Source organism: Bos mutus, chromosome 16 (assembly GCF_027580195.1).
Source record: "Bos mutus isolate GX-2022 chromosome 16, NWIPB_WYAK_1.1, whole genome shotgun sequence".
Lineage (NCBI taxonomy): Eukaryota > Metazoa > Chordata > Mammalia > Artiodactyla > Bovidae > Bos > Bos mutus.
In genome coordinates this window covers 10,756,154-10,773,051 of record NC_091632.1, presented here as the reverse complement: position 1 = coordinate 10,773,051, position 16,898 = coordinate 10,756,154, and the positions used below count along the sequence as shown (strand labels likewise).

Here is a 16,898-nt window from a genome sequence, read left to right as displayed (position 1 = left end):
GTTCCTGCCTCTCCAGGGTGGGGTGGCTATCAGTGTCACGGAGAGGGTCCTAGAGCTGGTGCCATCATCAGCTGAGACGCCCCGGCCCCCGGGAGAGCCGGAAGCCCGTCCTGACGCCACGCTGTCGACCCCTCCCCCAGGTGCAGGGCAACGGGCAGCAGCACGTGGAGAAGGCCCTGAAGCTCTTCGCGCAGCTCATCAACAACAAGGTGTTCCTGCTGACCTTCATCCGCACCCTGGAGCTGCAGCGCAGCTTCTCTATGCGGGACCGCGGCAACGTGGCCTCGCTCATCATGACGGGCCTGCAGGGCCGCCTGGAGTACGCCACCGACGTCCTCAAGCAGCTGCTGTCCGACCTCATCGACAAGAACCTGGAGAACAAGAACCACCCCAAGCTGCTGCTCCGGAGGTCAGACCTGCGCCCCGGGGCTGGGGAGGCAGCCGGCGTCTGAACGGAGACGTGGTGGGGGGCGGCGCCCCTCCCGGGAAAGCCTGTGTCCCGCAGCCCCCTAGTGCAGAGTTGCATCTCCCCTTCCCCATGCGGCTGGGCCGTGTCCACAGGGGCTGGGTGTCCAGTGCATCTCAGCCTGGATCCCAGCGCGGCCACCGGCTCGTCATGAGGCCTGGGGCCAGTGGTGCAGCGTCTCTGCTGTTTAGCCCTCTCGTGCACACTCATAACGCTCATCTCCAAGTCTTTCTCCCTCCCCCTGTATCTCAAGTTTCACTGTCCAACGCCACAGCACATGTGGCCATTAGTTAAAATGAGATAAAATGTGAAATTCAGTCCCTCTGTTGCACTAGCCACATCCTGAGGGCTCAGTCCCCACAAGTGGCCCCCACGTTGGAAACGCAGGCAGAGACTGTTCCCATCCCTGGAGGAGTTCTCCCTTCAGCACCCAGCTAAGGATTTGGTGCTGCCTGTGCCTTCAATGCCCAGCTTCCAGGATCTGAATCACCAGCACCTACCACCAGCCCCTCCCCAGTTGCCATTTTCCCAGCAGGGAAGAGGATCAGAGACCTTGACATGCATCCCCAAGCCCACCGTCTCTGGAGGCCCCAGGGATCCAGCACAGCTTTGGAACCACCTCCACGTCACCGCCTCCTCCGTACCCTTCTCCTAGCAAGGTCTCAGGCTTCCAGACCCCACGTGGGGTGAAGAGGGAGGAAGAATGGCTTTGTGTTATGAATACAGAGCCCCCATTCTGCCAATCTGAGCGTTAGAAACTCTCATTAAGAACTGTTGTATTTAAATTAGAGCTAATCTCAGGCATAATGCAGGGAGAGGGTGCTGGGAGGGGCCCACGGAGAAAGCTACAATTTCTTCTGCCTTTGTCACTCTCTCCCAGGCCCGGGGTTGCTGAGCCGCCCTGGCAAATGCCTGGGATTTACTGCGATCGGAGGGTGTAATTTGCACCACGTGCAGGGAGTTAAAGCACTCCTCCAGCGTCCTCATCCCTGAGGGATCTGTCAGGGCTGCGTTGTTCCTTCCCAGGTCCCTAGAGCTGCGGCCTGGCGTGGGCGTGGGGGGTGGGGGCGGCAAGGCAAAGGGGCAAGGCTTGCAGAAGCAGATCCCCCGTTAGCTGAGCGCTTATGCACGCAGCGCTGTACGTGAGGGGCCGGGTCCAGACCCCACACGTCAGCGGGGCGACAGCTTCCGGGTCTCATGAACGCTTATGCACACAGCTCTCTACGTGAGGGGCCGGGTCCAGACCCCACACGTCAGCGGGGCGACAGCTTCCGGGTCTTCGCACTCTTTCTAGCCCTTTTTGTACATTGACTCATTCAACCTTGACAGCAGCCCTGTGGGATACACGGTGACGACGGTGGTGGTGGTTACCATTATTAATTGTGGTTGTTATTATTATGATTAATTCCCCAACTGAATCCAGAGAAAGGGAAGCAACTTACTCGAGACCACACAACCAGTCCATGGCAGTCGAGATTTGAACTCAGTCTGATTCTGAGTGTTTGGAGGGGCAGGTATCAGGGGCCTTCTAGATATGCATATAAGTATTCAGACCAGGCAGGAAACCTCAGAGGGACAGAGAAACTGTATTTATCCCCCTGAGGCCAGAAGAGGGCTGGAGGATGGTGTCCTTGGCACCTGCGCCTGTAGACCCAGAGTGCCACTCCATTTTCCCAGGAAATTGAGGCTCAGAAGGCAAAAGCCTCTGGCCCAAGGTCTCGCGTCTTGCTACTGGGGTGAAGTCGGGACAGGACGCAGTGTCCTGGCTCCCAGCCCTGGGTTCTCTTGGGGGAGAGTCCACCTAAAAAGCCAGGCACCCTCTTGGGAGCCCTGCATGAAGGGCTGCCTCTCATCCCTTCTGCCTCCCCAGGACAGAGTCTGTGGCAGAGAAGATGCTGACCAATTGGTTTGCCTTCCTCCTGCACAAGTTCCTGAAGGTGAGAATGGGAGCGGGACGGGAACTGGGAGGTGAGAGAGGGATGGGGAGCTGCTTCTCTGAGCCTGGCCGCCAGGGCTGCATGGATGCCCCCCATCTCCCCATTTGGAGCAGGAACCTACCTGTCCAGGTGCTCCAAAACCACGCAGGCCTAGGAGCAGGGTCAGGAGAGGGAGGGAGGGGGAAGGCAGGCTGGGGTCCCGCTGCCCACGCCCACCTGTGCCCACCACCCACAGCCGCCTGTGCCCACCACCCATGGCCTCCTGTGCCCACAGGAGAGCAGGGTCAGGAGAGAGAGGGGGGAGGCAAGCTGGGGCCCACGTCCACCCGTGCCCACCATCCACACCTGCCTGTACCCACAGGAGTGTGCCGGGGAGCCGCTGTTCATGCTGTACTGCGCCATCAAGCAGCAGATGGAGAAGGGCCCCATCGACGCCATCACGGGCGAGGCACGCTACTCACTGAGCGAGGACAAGCTTATCCGGCAGCAGATCGACTACAAGACCCTGGTGAGGAGGCAGGGAGCCTGGCGGGACAGCGCAGACCTCCTGCTTCTGAGCCCCGCCCCAGCCTCTGGCCACCAAGCCAGACTGAGGGCTCGGCAGTGAGGCCAGGAGACCCATCTGGGGGCCAGTCCAGGCCCAGCCCAGGGTCCCAAGGGTGGGCACGCCAGCCTGGGCTCCTCTTCCCCATCTCATTGCGTGGACCCAAAGAGCTCCAATTGCCTCAGTTTACCCTAGATTGCCCAGCATCGGGCTTGGGGAAGCTGGCATGATGGAGAAGAAGTCTGCTGATTTCCAATGTAGAGACTTCAGGGAGGCGGGAGGTCAACCCACCTGCAACCACCCCTAAACCCTTAGGATGCCTGGACCCGGGATGGCAGCCTCCCCTAAGCCATTGGGGGCTACAGGGTGGAGTCCTGGTTCTTTGAGAAGTAGAGGAGTGGGCAGAAGGACTCAGGTTGCCATCGGCAGATGGCTGGAAGGTGGGAGAAACTGAGACGCAGACAGAGAGACGCTCGTTTCTCCTGTGAGGAGGAGGAGGAGCCTGGGTAAGAGAAGGTTCCAGGGCCGCACTCCCCACCCTCAAATGACGTCTTCGACTCACATATCCCCTCCCCCACCCTCGATCACCACCTGCAGATTCTGAACTGCGTCAATCCTGACAACGAGAACAGCCCGGAGATCCCAGTGAAGGTGTTAAACTGTGACACCATCACGCAGGTCAAGGAGAAGATCCTCGATGCAGTCTACAAGAACGTGCCCTACTCCCAGCGGCCCAGGGCTGTGGACATGGACTTGGGTAGGAGTCCTGGCCTTGGCTGCACCAGGGCAGCCTCCTGAGGGCACTGGGGCTTGGGGGCAGACTGGGAGGACGGGACGCCCTGCCCAGCAGATGGCCCCTCCTGGGGGCCTGACTGGGTCCCCCATCCCAGGTGGGGAGCCGGGTGAAACACTTCTCCCAGGGCACTGCCTGCTCAGACGTGGCTGCCTCTCAGGAGGCTCCTCCCAGCCTTGCACCCACGGAGCCCTGGACGTCTTAAGTGCTGTCATCGTCCCCGCTTGCGGGAGCCAGGGTTGCCAGGCCCCCAGAGAATGCCCCACGGGGCAGTCCCGGCCCCCGCCCCTCACACTGCTGCCCGCCCCTCCTCCCAGAGTGGCGACAAGGCCGGATCGCCAGGGTCGTGCTACAGGACGAGGACATCACGACCAAGATCGAGGGCGACTGGAAGAGGCTGAACACACTCATGCACTATCAGGTGAGGGGCTTTGCGCCAGGGACCCGGGCCTTCCCGAAATGCCCCCTCCCTCTAAGGTTTGCTCTAAGGCCCTCAAGCCCTAAAAGAGTTTTCCTGTCACCCCTATCTACCAGGGAATCCCTGGTGGCTCAGCTGGTAAAGAATCCGCCTGCAATGTGGGGGACCCTGGTTCAAGTCCTGGGTTGGGAAGATCCCTTGGAGAAGGGATGGGCTATCCACTCTAGTATTCTTGGGCTTCCCTGGTGGCTCAGCTGGTAAAGAATCCACCCGCTCTGCAGGAGATCTGGGTTCAGTCCCTGGGTCGGAAAGATCTCCCGGAGAAAGGAACAGCTACCCACTCCAGTATTCTTGCCTGGAGAATCCCATGGACTGTAGGAGCCCCTGCAGCCCATAGGGTCACAAAAAGTCGGACACAACTGAGCAACTAAGCACAGCACAGCGCATCCCCCTATCTGACTCCTCCCTGAGTCCAGAGCGGTGATTCCCAGCCCCGCCTGCTGATTAGAATTACTGGGGGGTGTAAAAACACGAGTGTCCAGACTCATCCTGAGAAACTGGCTTAACTGCTCTGGGGTCTGGTGGGACCTTCCCATCCTATACAGAGTGTAGCTCTTCTCGTGCAGAAAAATCGCGTCTTTCAAGGACAGGTTCAGAGGCGTCTGCCACTTTCTCTGACTTCTGACTAATGCAGCTTACCTTCCACTTCGCGCCTGCAACGAAGCAGGGAATTGAGTCTTAGTTTCTGCCGCTTACCAGCTGGTGTCCTTGGGGAAGCGGCTTAAGCTCTCGCTCTTCTCATCTGTAAAATGGAGTTAATGGTGATCCCTGCCCCATGAAGTGGTGAAGAATAGACTGAATATAGTAGGTAGAGCGTTCGGCGCACCGGCAGACACACTAAAAGAACAGTCATAAAAGAAAAATCCCAACAAAAGAACAAAAGATCCAAGAAGTATCAGCTCTCACTCTGCTTGCTTCACAGGGTAACTGGTCACAGCTGGGCCCTCTATAAGATTAAGCACAGGTAGGCTGCTAGGGATTCTAAAAAAACTACTAAAATAGAAGCTGGAAAGGAGAGTCAGCGAGGGAAATTAAACCAACCAGGGGAAGCGCCTCAGGCTGCAGGACCCTGGGGGACTGCTTGATTAATAACATCACCCTCTGTCCCTGCCTCACGTGGGGAGGGTGTGCAGGGCTGGCACGCTGGGCTCTCACACACTGAGGTCCTAAAGGCCAGCAGGACCTGGCTGGGAGCCTCTTGGTGCACACAGAAAGCTAGGGGAGGGGCAAAATTCCCAAAACGTTCCCTTCCAGGCTCCATCCTCCTAACTAACTTGCATTCACCATGCTGACACTTGGCCTGGACTCCCACCCTAAATGGAGAGCGCGTGGTATAGTGGAAAGAGAAAAGGGTTTGTGAGCGCTATTTAAACCCCTGCTTCCCCACGCACTGGTGATGTGACTTTAATCTCCCGGAACCCTGAGCTCCTCATGAGTAAATGGAAACACAGTCCCAAATTGCATATGTGGTTGGGAGTGTTAGAAGCCACAGGTGAGGTTTACCAGGATGCGTGTACCTCTCCATAGTAGCTATAATCATGCTGTTGATCCACCCCACCCCACTTCACATTGTGCGGAATGCATTCTGGAGCACAGTCGTAATGAACCAGTTAGAACTGAAGAAGAAAGTACAAAAGAAAAGAGCATCACGCCCCCAGTTTATGTTTCTCGAAGGCAGTGATGTGCTGCTCCTCTGTCTTTGCTGCCCTAATGCTTATGAATGGGCTGTCTGTCCTGTGACTCCCAGTCAGAAGAATGGAATATTCTTCATTACAGTGTTCATCATGCACAGCACTTTCAATTCCTCGATGTCATTTACCATTCATGTATTCATTCATTCCTCAAATATTTACTGAGATTTACTCTGTGCGAGGCACTTCCCACATGTCAGCCCTGAGTGACAGGGGACAACAGGGATATTCTTCCCTTTGAGAGATGATGATGGTGGTGGTGATGGTGGTGATGGTAATGATGGTGGTGGTGGTAGTGATGGTGGTGATGGTGCTGCTGATGGTGGTGGTGATGATGGTGATGGTGGTGATGGTGGTGGTGATGGTGATGATGGTGGTGATGATGATGGTGATGGTGGTGGTGGTGATGGTGATGATAGTGGTGGTGGTGATAGTGGTGATGGGATGGTGACAGTGGTGATGATGATGGTGAAGACGATGGTGGTGATGTGATGATTATGGTGATGATGGTGGTGATGGTGATGGTGAAGATGACAGTGATGATAATGGTGGTGGTGGTGGTGATGGTGAAGATGATCATGGTGATGTGATGGTGATGGTGGTGATGATTGTGATGATGGTGGTGATGGTGGTGGTGATGTGATGATGGTGGTGATGGTGGTGGTGGTGGTGATGGTGGTGGTGATGGTGATGATGATGGTGATGATGTGATGATAGTGGTGATGGTGAAGTTGATGGTGGTGATGATGATGGTAGTGATGGTGATGATGGTGGTGATGGTGAAGATGATGATGGTGATGTGATGGTGATGGTGGTGATGGTGGTGGTGATGGTGGTGATGGTGATGGTGGTGGTGATGGTGATGATGATGATGGTAATGTGATGGTGGTGATGGTGAAGATGATGATGGTAATGTGATGGTGATGGTGAAGATGATCATGGTGATGTGATGGTGATGGTGGTGATGATTGTGATGATGGTGTTGATGGTGGTGGTGATGATGATGATGGTGGTGATATGATGGTGGTGATGGTGGTGGTGGTGATGGTGGTGGTGATGGTGATGATGATGATGATGATGTGATGATAGTGGTGATGGTGAAGTTGATGGTGGTGATGATGATGGTAGTGATGGTGATGATGGTGGTGATGGTGAAGATGATGATGGTGATGTGATGGTGGTGATGGTGGTGGTGATGGTGATGATGGTGGTGATGGTGGTGGTGATGGTAATGTGATGGTGGTGATGGTGAAGATGATGATGGTAATGTGATGGTGGTGATGGTGAAGATGATGGTGATGTGATGGTGATGGTGGTGGTGGTGATGGTGATGATGGTGGTGATGGTAATGATGATGATGGTAATGTGATGGTGGTGATGGTGAAGATGATGATGGTAATGTGATGGTGGTGATGGTGAAGATGATGATGGTGATGTGATGGTGGTGATGGTGCTGGTGGTGATGATGATGATGGTGGTGATGGTGAAGATGATGGTGATGATGGTAATGTGATGGTGATGATGTGATGATGGTGGTGGTGATGATGATGGTGGTGATGGTTATGGTGGTGATGATGATGATGGTGATGGTGATGATGGTGGTGATGGTGGTGTTGGTGATCATAGTGGTGATGGGATGGTGACAGTGGTGATGATGATGGTGAAGATGATGGTGGTGATGTGATGATGATGGTGATGATGATGACGATGATGGTGATGATGTGATGATGATGATGGTGAAGATGGTGATGATGGTGAAGATGTGATGATGGTGGTGATGGTGAAGATGATGGTGATGATAATGGTGATGATGTGGTGATGGTGGTGATGGTGATGATGGTGGTGGTGATGGTGATGATGATGGTGGTGATGATAGTGGTGGTGATGGTGATGGTGGTGGTGGTGATGATGATGGTGAAGACGACGGTGGTGATGTGATGATGGTGATGACGATGATGGTGATGATGTGATGATGATGATGGTGAAGATGGTGATGATGGTGAAGACGTGATGATGGTGGTGATGGTGAAGATGATGGTGATGATAATGGTGATGATGTGATGGTGATGGTGGTGGTGATGATGGTGGTGGTGATGATGGTGGTGGTGATGGTAACCCCAGAATTTACTGACTCTCACTGGGCACCAGGCACTGCTCTCCACCTTTACTCGCGCTAATGCCTTTATCTTCACAACAAACCTAGACACAATTATTATCGCCTTTGACAAATGAGACAATTGAGGCACAGAGAGCTTAAGTGACTTTCCCGAAGCCATGGTGCTAGTAAGTGCAGAGGCAAGGTCAGACCCAGCCAGGCGTCTTGACCACAGCTTTGCATCATGTGTTGGTCAAGAGAAAAACTAGAGACTAAGGACAAGAGAGATTTAGTGATGAGACCAGGAGCTGAGTTGAACTGTGGTCATTCCAGTCACCTTGTGAATCTCTCTTTAGGTGACAACCAGCCATAAATGATAATGCAATCCATTCTCCCTTGGAGAATAAACCCTTGCCCCTGCCAGGCGTTCAAGTATCATTGCTAGGATGCTAGTTGCAGAGTTCCTGAAAGATTGAGGTGGAGAGTTCCCCCTCCGTGTCAGGCCTGGTGCAAGCTGCCCGCAAGCCATGGAGCTGCCCCCGCTGGGAAGTAACTATGCCTTGGCATCTTCCAGGCACTGTGAGGAACCTTGGACCTGCAGCTTTATGCCATCAAGTCAAAGCATTGCCCTCTTGTTACCCTCCCAGGAGTCAAAGGTCCTTGGAGCCCCTACAGGAGAAAAATCTGCATAACCTTAATTAACAAAGAGATTTTTAAAAACTTCCTGGGCTCCCGCAGATTTATAGGGAGGGTGAAATTAAACACCACCGCTAAAACTGGCTATCAGGGAATCTCGTTAGCACTAATGTTCATTTATAGTTTGACTTCCCAACATTTAATTCCTTTTTGGTGGGAGAGAGGGACTGACAATTTAAGACCCAGAAAGATGGTTTTACGACTGGTGCAGCTATAAATCAAACTTATAAAGTTCATAAAAATTGTTAAAATAAAAAATGGTTTAATAGGAATGTTTTATGGCCCATAACATTATTATAGCTGTTTTATTCCCTCTGCGTTAGGGGTTTAATTGGATCGCCACAATTCTGGGGATTCTCCGTTTTTATTGGATGGAGGATAATCTTAAATCAAAATGGCTCCAAATGTCTTCAATATGGCGCCTCATTTATCAGCCGTCGCCCTGCAGGCTGGGTGCTGAGCCTCGGCACCCTCACAGAGGACATGCAAGACACCTTCTTTCTCTCTTGAGTCCCCAGGAGCGGCTGCCCTCTGGGGAAGTTCCTCAAGGTGGCTGAACCATTATAGGGCCCAGGCCAGAAAGAAATCAGAGCCAAAAGGGAAAAATGGGCTCAGACCAGGGTGTCTTGAAATAAAATCGCGAATTAGAATGCAATGAGGAGAACACGTGCTCTGGAGCCCGGCAGCCTGGTGACCAATTTCGGCTCTATCGTATGTGAAGCATGTGACCTTGAAGGCGGAGGCTCAGCCGCTCAGGGCTTCGGTTCCTCCTCTGTGAAATGCGGACAGTCGTGCGTAACTCACGGAACTGAAGGTAGGCTGGGCTACCCCAGCTCCCTCTAACAGAAACACAAGGCAAACCACGTGGATGCCTTGACATTTTTTTACTAGTCACATTTAAAAAGTAAAAATGAACGGATGAACGTGATGTTAACAATGTTGTCTGTAACACCACTGATCTAAAATAATTGTCATTTAAACACACAATCAACATAAATGTTATTCATGAGGCAGTTTGTATACCTTTATTCAGGCTCAGTCATTGAAATTCGGTGTGTCTTCTACACTTCCAGCATACCTGAGCCGAACACTTACAGGGCACCTCCCTTTGGTCCAGTCAGACTATAAGAGCCCAACAGCTACAGGTGGCAAGTAGCTACCATGCTGAATAGCAGCAATGATTATTCCTAGCATTCCTCACCTCCTCACCCTCGACCCCTACCTATTCCATCAGCTTCTAGAAGTATCGACAGTCCCATTTCCCAAGGTGCTGACATCCACCCAAAGTGTCTCTCTCGTCTCCCCCTCAGGTGTCAGACAGATCGGTGGTGGCCCTGGTCCCCAAGCAGACCTCCTCCTACAACATCCCCGCCTCCGCCAGCATCTCCCGGACATCCATCAGCAGATACGGTGAGGACCGCAGACGCGGCCTGGGCGGCCAGGGGCACCTTCTGTGACTCCAGGGTCTGCTCCCCACCCCTCCTGACGGTGGGAGCCTGTGCCGCTGCCACAGCTGGCCTGCAATCAAAGGAGACCGGCACGGCCAGTCTCCTCGGGGCTGTGGCACCAGATGGCACCATGAATCTTCCCTTGGATAGCCCAGGTCTGATGGAGGCATCTGAAGGGCCCAGAACCAAGGAGGCCCTTGGATGGGACATTCACAGAACTCAGTCCCAGTGCGTGCTTACTGTCCTGGCTGAATCATTTACAATGTCCCCCCTTTACTCTCGGTGATACGGACCAAATAACTTCCCTGGTGGCGCAGATGGTAAAGAATCTGCCCACAATGTGGGAGACCCAGGCTCGATTCCCTGGGTTGGGAAGGTCCCCTGGAGAAGGAAATGGCAACCCGCTCCAGCATTCTTGCCTGGAGAATCCCATGGACAGAGGAGCCTGGGGGGCCTACAGTCTATGGGGTCGAAAAGAGTCGGACAGGACTGAAGTGACTAACGCTTTCGCTTCGCTTCCCCGTTGGCTCTCAGTAGTATCCCGATATGGGCATTCGGTTGGCCATCCCAGGCCTTCCAGCCCTGAGTGCTGGGCCCCCAGTACCCTCTGAGGATGAGGCTGAGGAGTTTCTGTTCCTCTAGTTCTGGGTGGCGCTAGTCTTCGAGCCGTGCAGCCAAAGGGCCCCTCAGGCCTGAAGCAGGAGGGGCTCTGGCAGTTCTGTATTCTGGGCCCTAAGTAAGAAGGAGCCTTAACTCCCGAGAGGGAGCTTTTCCATTCACAGACCTTAGTGCCCACACTTCGATCAAGCCCCTGTGAGAATATCTGGCTGACATTCCACCTATTGATTGGTCTTTGCTGGAAGCATCACGGATGGAGGTACTCCTGTATTCCCCAGGGCCACACCAGCTCACAGAATTTCTAGAATCTCATTTTGGCAACAAGATTTCAGGCTGTCCTCACACCAGCCAAGGATCACTAAAATAACCCACCAAATATGAAACCCCAAGAGCTCCCTTCCGATCGAAACCAGCTTGTTCTTAGTGAGGGCATCAGGTGGCCAGGGATTCTAGAAGGATTCTACCAGCAAGGATGAGGAAACGAGTCACTCACGGGCCTCCGCCGCCTCCTTCCCCTCAGACTCCTCCTTCAGGTACACAGGCAGCCCCGACAGCCTGCGGTCTCGGGCCCCCATGATCACCCCGGACCTGGAGAGCGGGGTCAAGGTGTGGCACCTGGTGAAGAACCACGACCATGGGGACCAGAAGGAGGGGGACCGGGGCAGCAAGATGGTGTCGGAGATCTACCTGACCCGGCTGCTGGCCACCAAGGTAACAGCCCTGCTCTGCCCTGGCCCCGGGAGGGCACCTCAGAGACGTGTCCTGCCCCAACCCCTACCCGGCCCATGGCACAGGAAGAATGCCACGGGCTCTGCCCCTCCAGGGGACCCACCTGAACAAGGAGGGCCTCGTCCTGGGGTGTGCTTCCCTGGAGGTCAGGCCACTGCTGTTCTCTACCCTGCGGCAAAAATCACAGTGGTCTGCCCAGCTCACTCCATAGCTCCCCTGTTACTCCTCAGAGGACCGGTGCTCTGGCTTCTGGGTCCCCATACCCCTCAAGAAGACACTGGGGTTTTTATTGGCAAATATGAGATGGACGGATATGCCATCCTCCTCTGTCAGTGTCTTCTCTACCCACTTTCTGCCCACACTGGGAGCAAAAGCGTGAAGGCCTGGTCCGTCTGGTAATCTAAGAGAGAGCTTCCCCTTCCCCATTCCATCACGTGTGTGCGTGCTAAGTCGCTTCAGTCAAGTCCACCTCTTTGCAACTCCATGGGCTGTAGCTCTCCAGGCTCCTCTGTCCATGGGATTCTCCAGGTAAGAATACTGGAGTGGGCTGCCATTTCCTTCTCCAGGGAGTCTTCCTGACCCAGGGATCAAACCCATGTCTCTTGAGTCTCTTGTATTGGCAGGTGAGTTCTTTACCACTAGCCACCTGGGAAGCCATCTCATCTACCCCGACAAATGCTGACAGAGGCTGAGATCTAAAGCAGCCTGCCAGCCTCCCCAGCAGAGAACAGTATACCTGTAAGCATAGCAACCATATATAGCTTGTATTTGACAGGACTCTCCTCCACTGAACCAACAAAAATGCTGCTGAAATTCTAATACAGTGGCTTCTCAGACTTGTTCCCTGAAGTGTCACAGAAATACACCATCAGGGAATGTGTCTCAAATTTTGATGATAATATGCTGATAAGAGACCAGACTTCCCAAGTGGCTCAGTGGTAAAGAACCCATCTGCCAGATCAGGAGATGCAAGAGATGTGGATTCTATCCCTGGGTCAGGAAGATCCCCAGAAGGAGGGCATGGCAACCCACTCCAGTATTTTTGCCTGGGAAATCCCACAGACAGAGGAGCCTGGTGGGTTATAGTCCATGGGGTTGCAAAGAGCTGGACACAACTTAGCAACTGCACACTCACAAAGAGACTCCAAAAGGTTGGACATTTACTGACCTTCAGAGATGTTTCTTGAGCCTGCGAACTGTGGGCCCCAGGCCCAGCCTTGGCCCTGCCCCCCGATATCCTCCAAGGCCCGGTGATCAGGGCTGTGCCTGAACATTCTTAGATCTGTACCCTTCACCCAGTCCTCACTGTAGACCCCACTTATCCCAGGCTGCTAACACAGTGAACCCTTTCACACCTTCCTGCCAGGACCTCTGCGGTCCTCCCCTGCTCCTGCTGGAGGGTCCCAGTCCTCTGGCTGGTTCTTTAGATGCCCTCTCACCCTCTCATACCAGCCCGTGCCCCTCATTCCCTGTGGGAAGCCTGAGCTTGGAGCACTTTCTGTCTTCGATCAAACTCCCTCTGCCCACACCCACCTGGCGTGGACACAAGCATAAGTGTGCACGTGGCTCCCGGTTGGAGGCAGTTCCTCCTGGAAATCTGCAGCCCATCAGTCCTTCCCACCTCCCCGACACCCCAGAAGGACCCTCGTCCCCCCACCTCTGCCGTCCTGTCTGCACAGCCTGGCGTCGCAGACAGATTTCCAAGGCGGGGTCGGTCCAAGCAAGGCACCATCCGGCCTGTGTGTCTGCTGCCAGCCCCCCTCCCCCACCTCACCCTCTCCCACCGCCCCTCCCCCAGGGCACCCTGCAGAAGTTCGTGGACGACTTGTTCGAGACCTTGTTCAGCACTGTGCACCGGGGCAGCGCGCTCCCCCTGGCCATCAAGTACATGTTCGATTTCCTGGATGAGCAGGCGGACAGACACAGCATCCACGACACAGACGTGCGGCACACCTGGAAGAGCAACTGGTAAACCCCGCGGGCAGCCCAGGCCGGACTGCAGCCTGGCGAGGCCAGGACCAGGGGTGGGGCGTGGGGAGGCCCAGCAGGGACCGGGGAGATGGGGCGTGGGGTAGGGCCCAGCAGGGACCGGGGAGATGGGGGTGGGGTAGGGCCCAGCAGGGACCGGGGAGATGGGGCGTGGGGTAGGCCCAGCAGGGACCGGGAGATGGGGGTGGGGTAGGCCCAGCAGGGACCGGGAGATGGGGGTGTGGGTAGGCCCAGCAGGGACCGGGAGATGGGGCGTGGGGTAGGGCCCAGCAGGGACCGGGGAGATGGGGGTGGGGTAGGGCCCAGCAGGGACCGGGGAGATGGGGCGTGGGGGGCCCAGCAGGGACCGGGGAGATGGGGCGTGGGGTAGGGCCCAGCAGGGACCAGGGGTGGGGTGTGGGGTAGGGCCCAGCAGGGACCGGGGAGATGGGGGATGGGGTAGGGCCCAGCAGGGACCGGGGAGATGGGGCGTGGGGTAGGGCCCAGCAGGGACCGGGAGATGGGGGTGGGTAGGGCCCAGCAGGGACCGGGAGATGGGGATGGGGTAGGCCCAGCAGGGACCGGGAGATGGGGCGTGGGGTAGGGCCCAGCAGGGACCGGGGAGATGGGGGGTGGAGTAGGGCCCAGCAGGGACCGGGGAGATGGGGCGTGGGGTAGGGCCCAGCAGGGACCGGGGAGATGGGGCGTGGGGTATGGCCCAGCAGGGACCGGGGAGATGGGGGATGGGGTAGGGCCCAGCAGGGACCGGGGAGATGGGGCGTGGGGTAGGGCCCAGCAGGGACCGGGGAGATGGGGCGTGGGGTAGGGCCCAGCAGGGACCGGGGAGATGGGGGGTGGGGTAGGGCCCAGCAGGGACCAGGGGGTGGGGTGTGGGGTAGGGCCCAGCAGGGACCGGGGAGATGGGGGATGGAGTAGGGTCCAGCAGGGACCAGGGGGTGGAGCATGGGGTAGGGCCCAGAAGGGATCAGGGAGATGGAGGGTAGAGTAGGGCCCAGAAGGGACCAGGGAGATGGGGAGCGGGAACCTGTTCTCTGCCATGGCTGGGTAATCCAAGGCTCCTAGGACAAACATACGCTCCGCAGAGCCGATGTGGTTCCTCAGGTGCCAGGCGGGGCCCGCCCAGCGTAGGGCCCAGCACCAGGACACACACAACACACACACACATACACACACACACACAGTTGAGCTCCTGTCCTTTCAGGCCGAGATCCTTTCCCAGGCCACGCCCCCTCCTCTCTGACTTGTGGTTCTCGGGAAAGGGAGCCAGGGGAACCCACACACAGCCACATCCCAGACCGACCGAGCAGCAGGCCAGGCAGCGTGGGGCCTCCTGAGCACAGCAGAGTCTCGGGCACATCCTGGCATGGGGAGAGCCCTGCATTAAACTCAGACCGCCGGGGAGGCTGGCCAGTGCTGGGGGAGAGCTTGCACCTGCCGTGGACTTGAGCCCACCATTGTACACGCAACCCTTTAAGGCCGAGTGATCACCCCGGCTCCATGGTTCTCAGGAAGCCACAGGCAAGAGGTCCCGCGGGCCTGACTCCGTCCCCTCCCTGGGCAGACCCAGTAGGGGGAGAGACGGCTCCCCTGGGCCCTTCTCATGAGACGTCTCTCTGCTGGGTTTTGAACCTGGATCTCAGACCACGCTGAAGACAGGCCCTCGTGTCCCGCCGGGCCTGGCCAAGAGCCAGAGCACAGACCTTCCTCAGGAAGGAGCAGAGAGAGGGCAGAGAGGAGGGCCAGGCCTGGGGTTGGGCAGGCCGCCCACACAGCTGTCTGGACTCAGCCCTCACCTCGGAAAACAGAGCCAGCGCAGATGGGCCCCGGCTGTTATTTAGGAATCCAAAGTCCTAGCAACCAGCCAAACACTGAGGGAAAACCCGGCCTCAGACCCCACCTATTCCTCCCTTTCCGGGGTGTTGTGGCTGCCAAGCCCTCCAGAGGCCGCAGCTTTTGATCACAGTGGAGCGAAGCAAAGAGGCTCTGGTGGTCTTGGGGTGTGGAGCCCCCCGGGGCAGGTCCCTGAGACCAGCCTTCCACCCGCATTCCCAGGGCCTGGGCTGCGGCTGCTCCATGGCTTTGGAGCTCCGCCCACCACCACCCCCAGCCCGGCCCGTTGTGATTTCAAGGGAATCAAGAGAAAGTTCTGGATGGTCCTCCTCTCCATGCCTGCTGTTTCTGGCCAAGTCACAGAAGCACCCTCCCCTGGAATTGTGGCAGGGACAGTCCTCATACCAGACCTCAGTACCTAATGCCCAAGGAGAGAACACTGGAGGTTTCCAGAGCTGCTGGGGGAAGGGAGGGTGGACCAGCAGAGCCACCTCTTCGCCCAGGCTGCCCCCTCCAGGTTAAATGAAGGATCCCCCGTTTCACTGCAAAGATAGGCGGAAGTCCTAATGGAAGGCCTTGGATCTGGGCAAAGCTGATCTTTCCCAACACTTGGCATGGGGCGTGGAGACATTTGGGAAGACCTGGGGTCCAGGAGATTCAGGAGATAAGAAGAAGAGAGGGGACGTCAGCCCAGAGGACAAGCGGGACAGAGCTCACTCCACAGAGGAGCCCAAAGAGTTAAGGGCCAGCGGGCGGCTGGAGAGGAGGGCCAAGTTGGAAAAGGCCACAGAAACAGCAGCTGTTCTGGTTTTGAAGGGGAATAAATGGGCTTATCCTCCTCACAGCCAAAGGAGCAGAGAAAACGCATTCTCCTCCGATTATAAATTCCATGAGTCACAGAAAGAATTCTCCTAACGACTGATCAGTTGCTCTCAGGGTGGGAAAAACACAGAGCCCCAGCGAGTCATTCCCAGCGTGCCAACAATGGCCTCCTCTTCTGCCTCTGCCCCTGGCCAGAGCTGAGAACGCCCTGGGGAGTGCCCTGAAAGAGCTGCCCCCAGGGGAGCCCATTCCTCCACCCAGCGTGGCGGGGCCAGCCCTGGGAAGCCGCTGGCCAGCCCTTCTGGGCGGGGAACCCAGGTGGGGCACCCAGGTGGGGCCTTTGTGCCCACTCTGAGGCTGGGGCTGCCACCCCGTCCTTCCGACAATGGCCGCGGGCACTGGGAAGGGGCCTCTGGGAGCCTGGGGGCTTTGTCTGAGGCTCTGAGAAAGTGATACAGGCCCTCTAGACTTAGGCTACCCCAGGGGCACAGGAGTCTTTGGAAAAGGCCTCCAGGAGGGAGTGAAGCCACCCATGCCCACCTTGGAGCAATTGAAGCACGAGGTCAGTGCCCCGTTAGGGCACAATGGGGCTCCTTCTCTTCCAGCATCAGTCAAAGCTCAGGCTAAATTAGCAGCCCTGGCTGGACCAGTTTTCTGTGATTCCATTCCCTTGCCCTTCGGAGAGAATTTTGCATTTGTGGGGTTGGGAGGAATGTTAGTGGACGGCACGGGGCCAGGCCCGGATGCAGCCCTCAGAGACCC

General features: G+C 56.4%; 1 protein-coding gene across 3 annotated transcripts in view; it reads left to right on the top strand.

The window, feature by feature from the left end:
- The window catches only part of PLXNA2 (plexin A2), a 238,425-nt gene that overhangs the window by 213,475 nt on the left and 8,052 nt on the right, over window positions 1-16,898 (top strand). For all 3 annotated transcript variants that reach the window (XM_070384706.1, XM_070384704.1, XM_070384705.1), the window contains 8 exons: window positions 141-409; window positions 2,337-2,403; window positions 2,765-2,911; window positions 3,545-3,704; window positions 4,058-4,161; window positions 10,011-10,110; window positions 11,287-11,477; window positions 13,294-13,463. In XM_070384706.1, coding sequence (XP_070240807.1) covers window positions 141-409; window positions 2,337-2,403; window positions 2,765-2,911; window positions 3,545-3,704; window positions 4,058-4,161; window positions 10,011-10,110; window positions 11,287-11,477; window positions 13,294-13,463 — 1,208 coding nt within the window. The remainder of the gene's footprint in view (window positions 1-140; window positions 410-2,336; window positions 2,404-2,764; window positions 2,912-3,544; window positions 3,705-4,057; window positions 4,162-10,010; window positions 10,111-11,286; window positions 11,478-13,293; window positions 13,464-16,898) is intronic.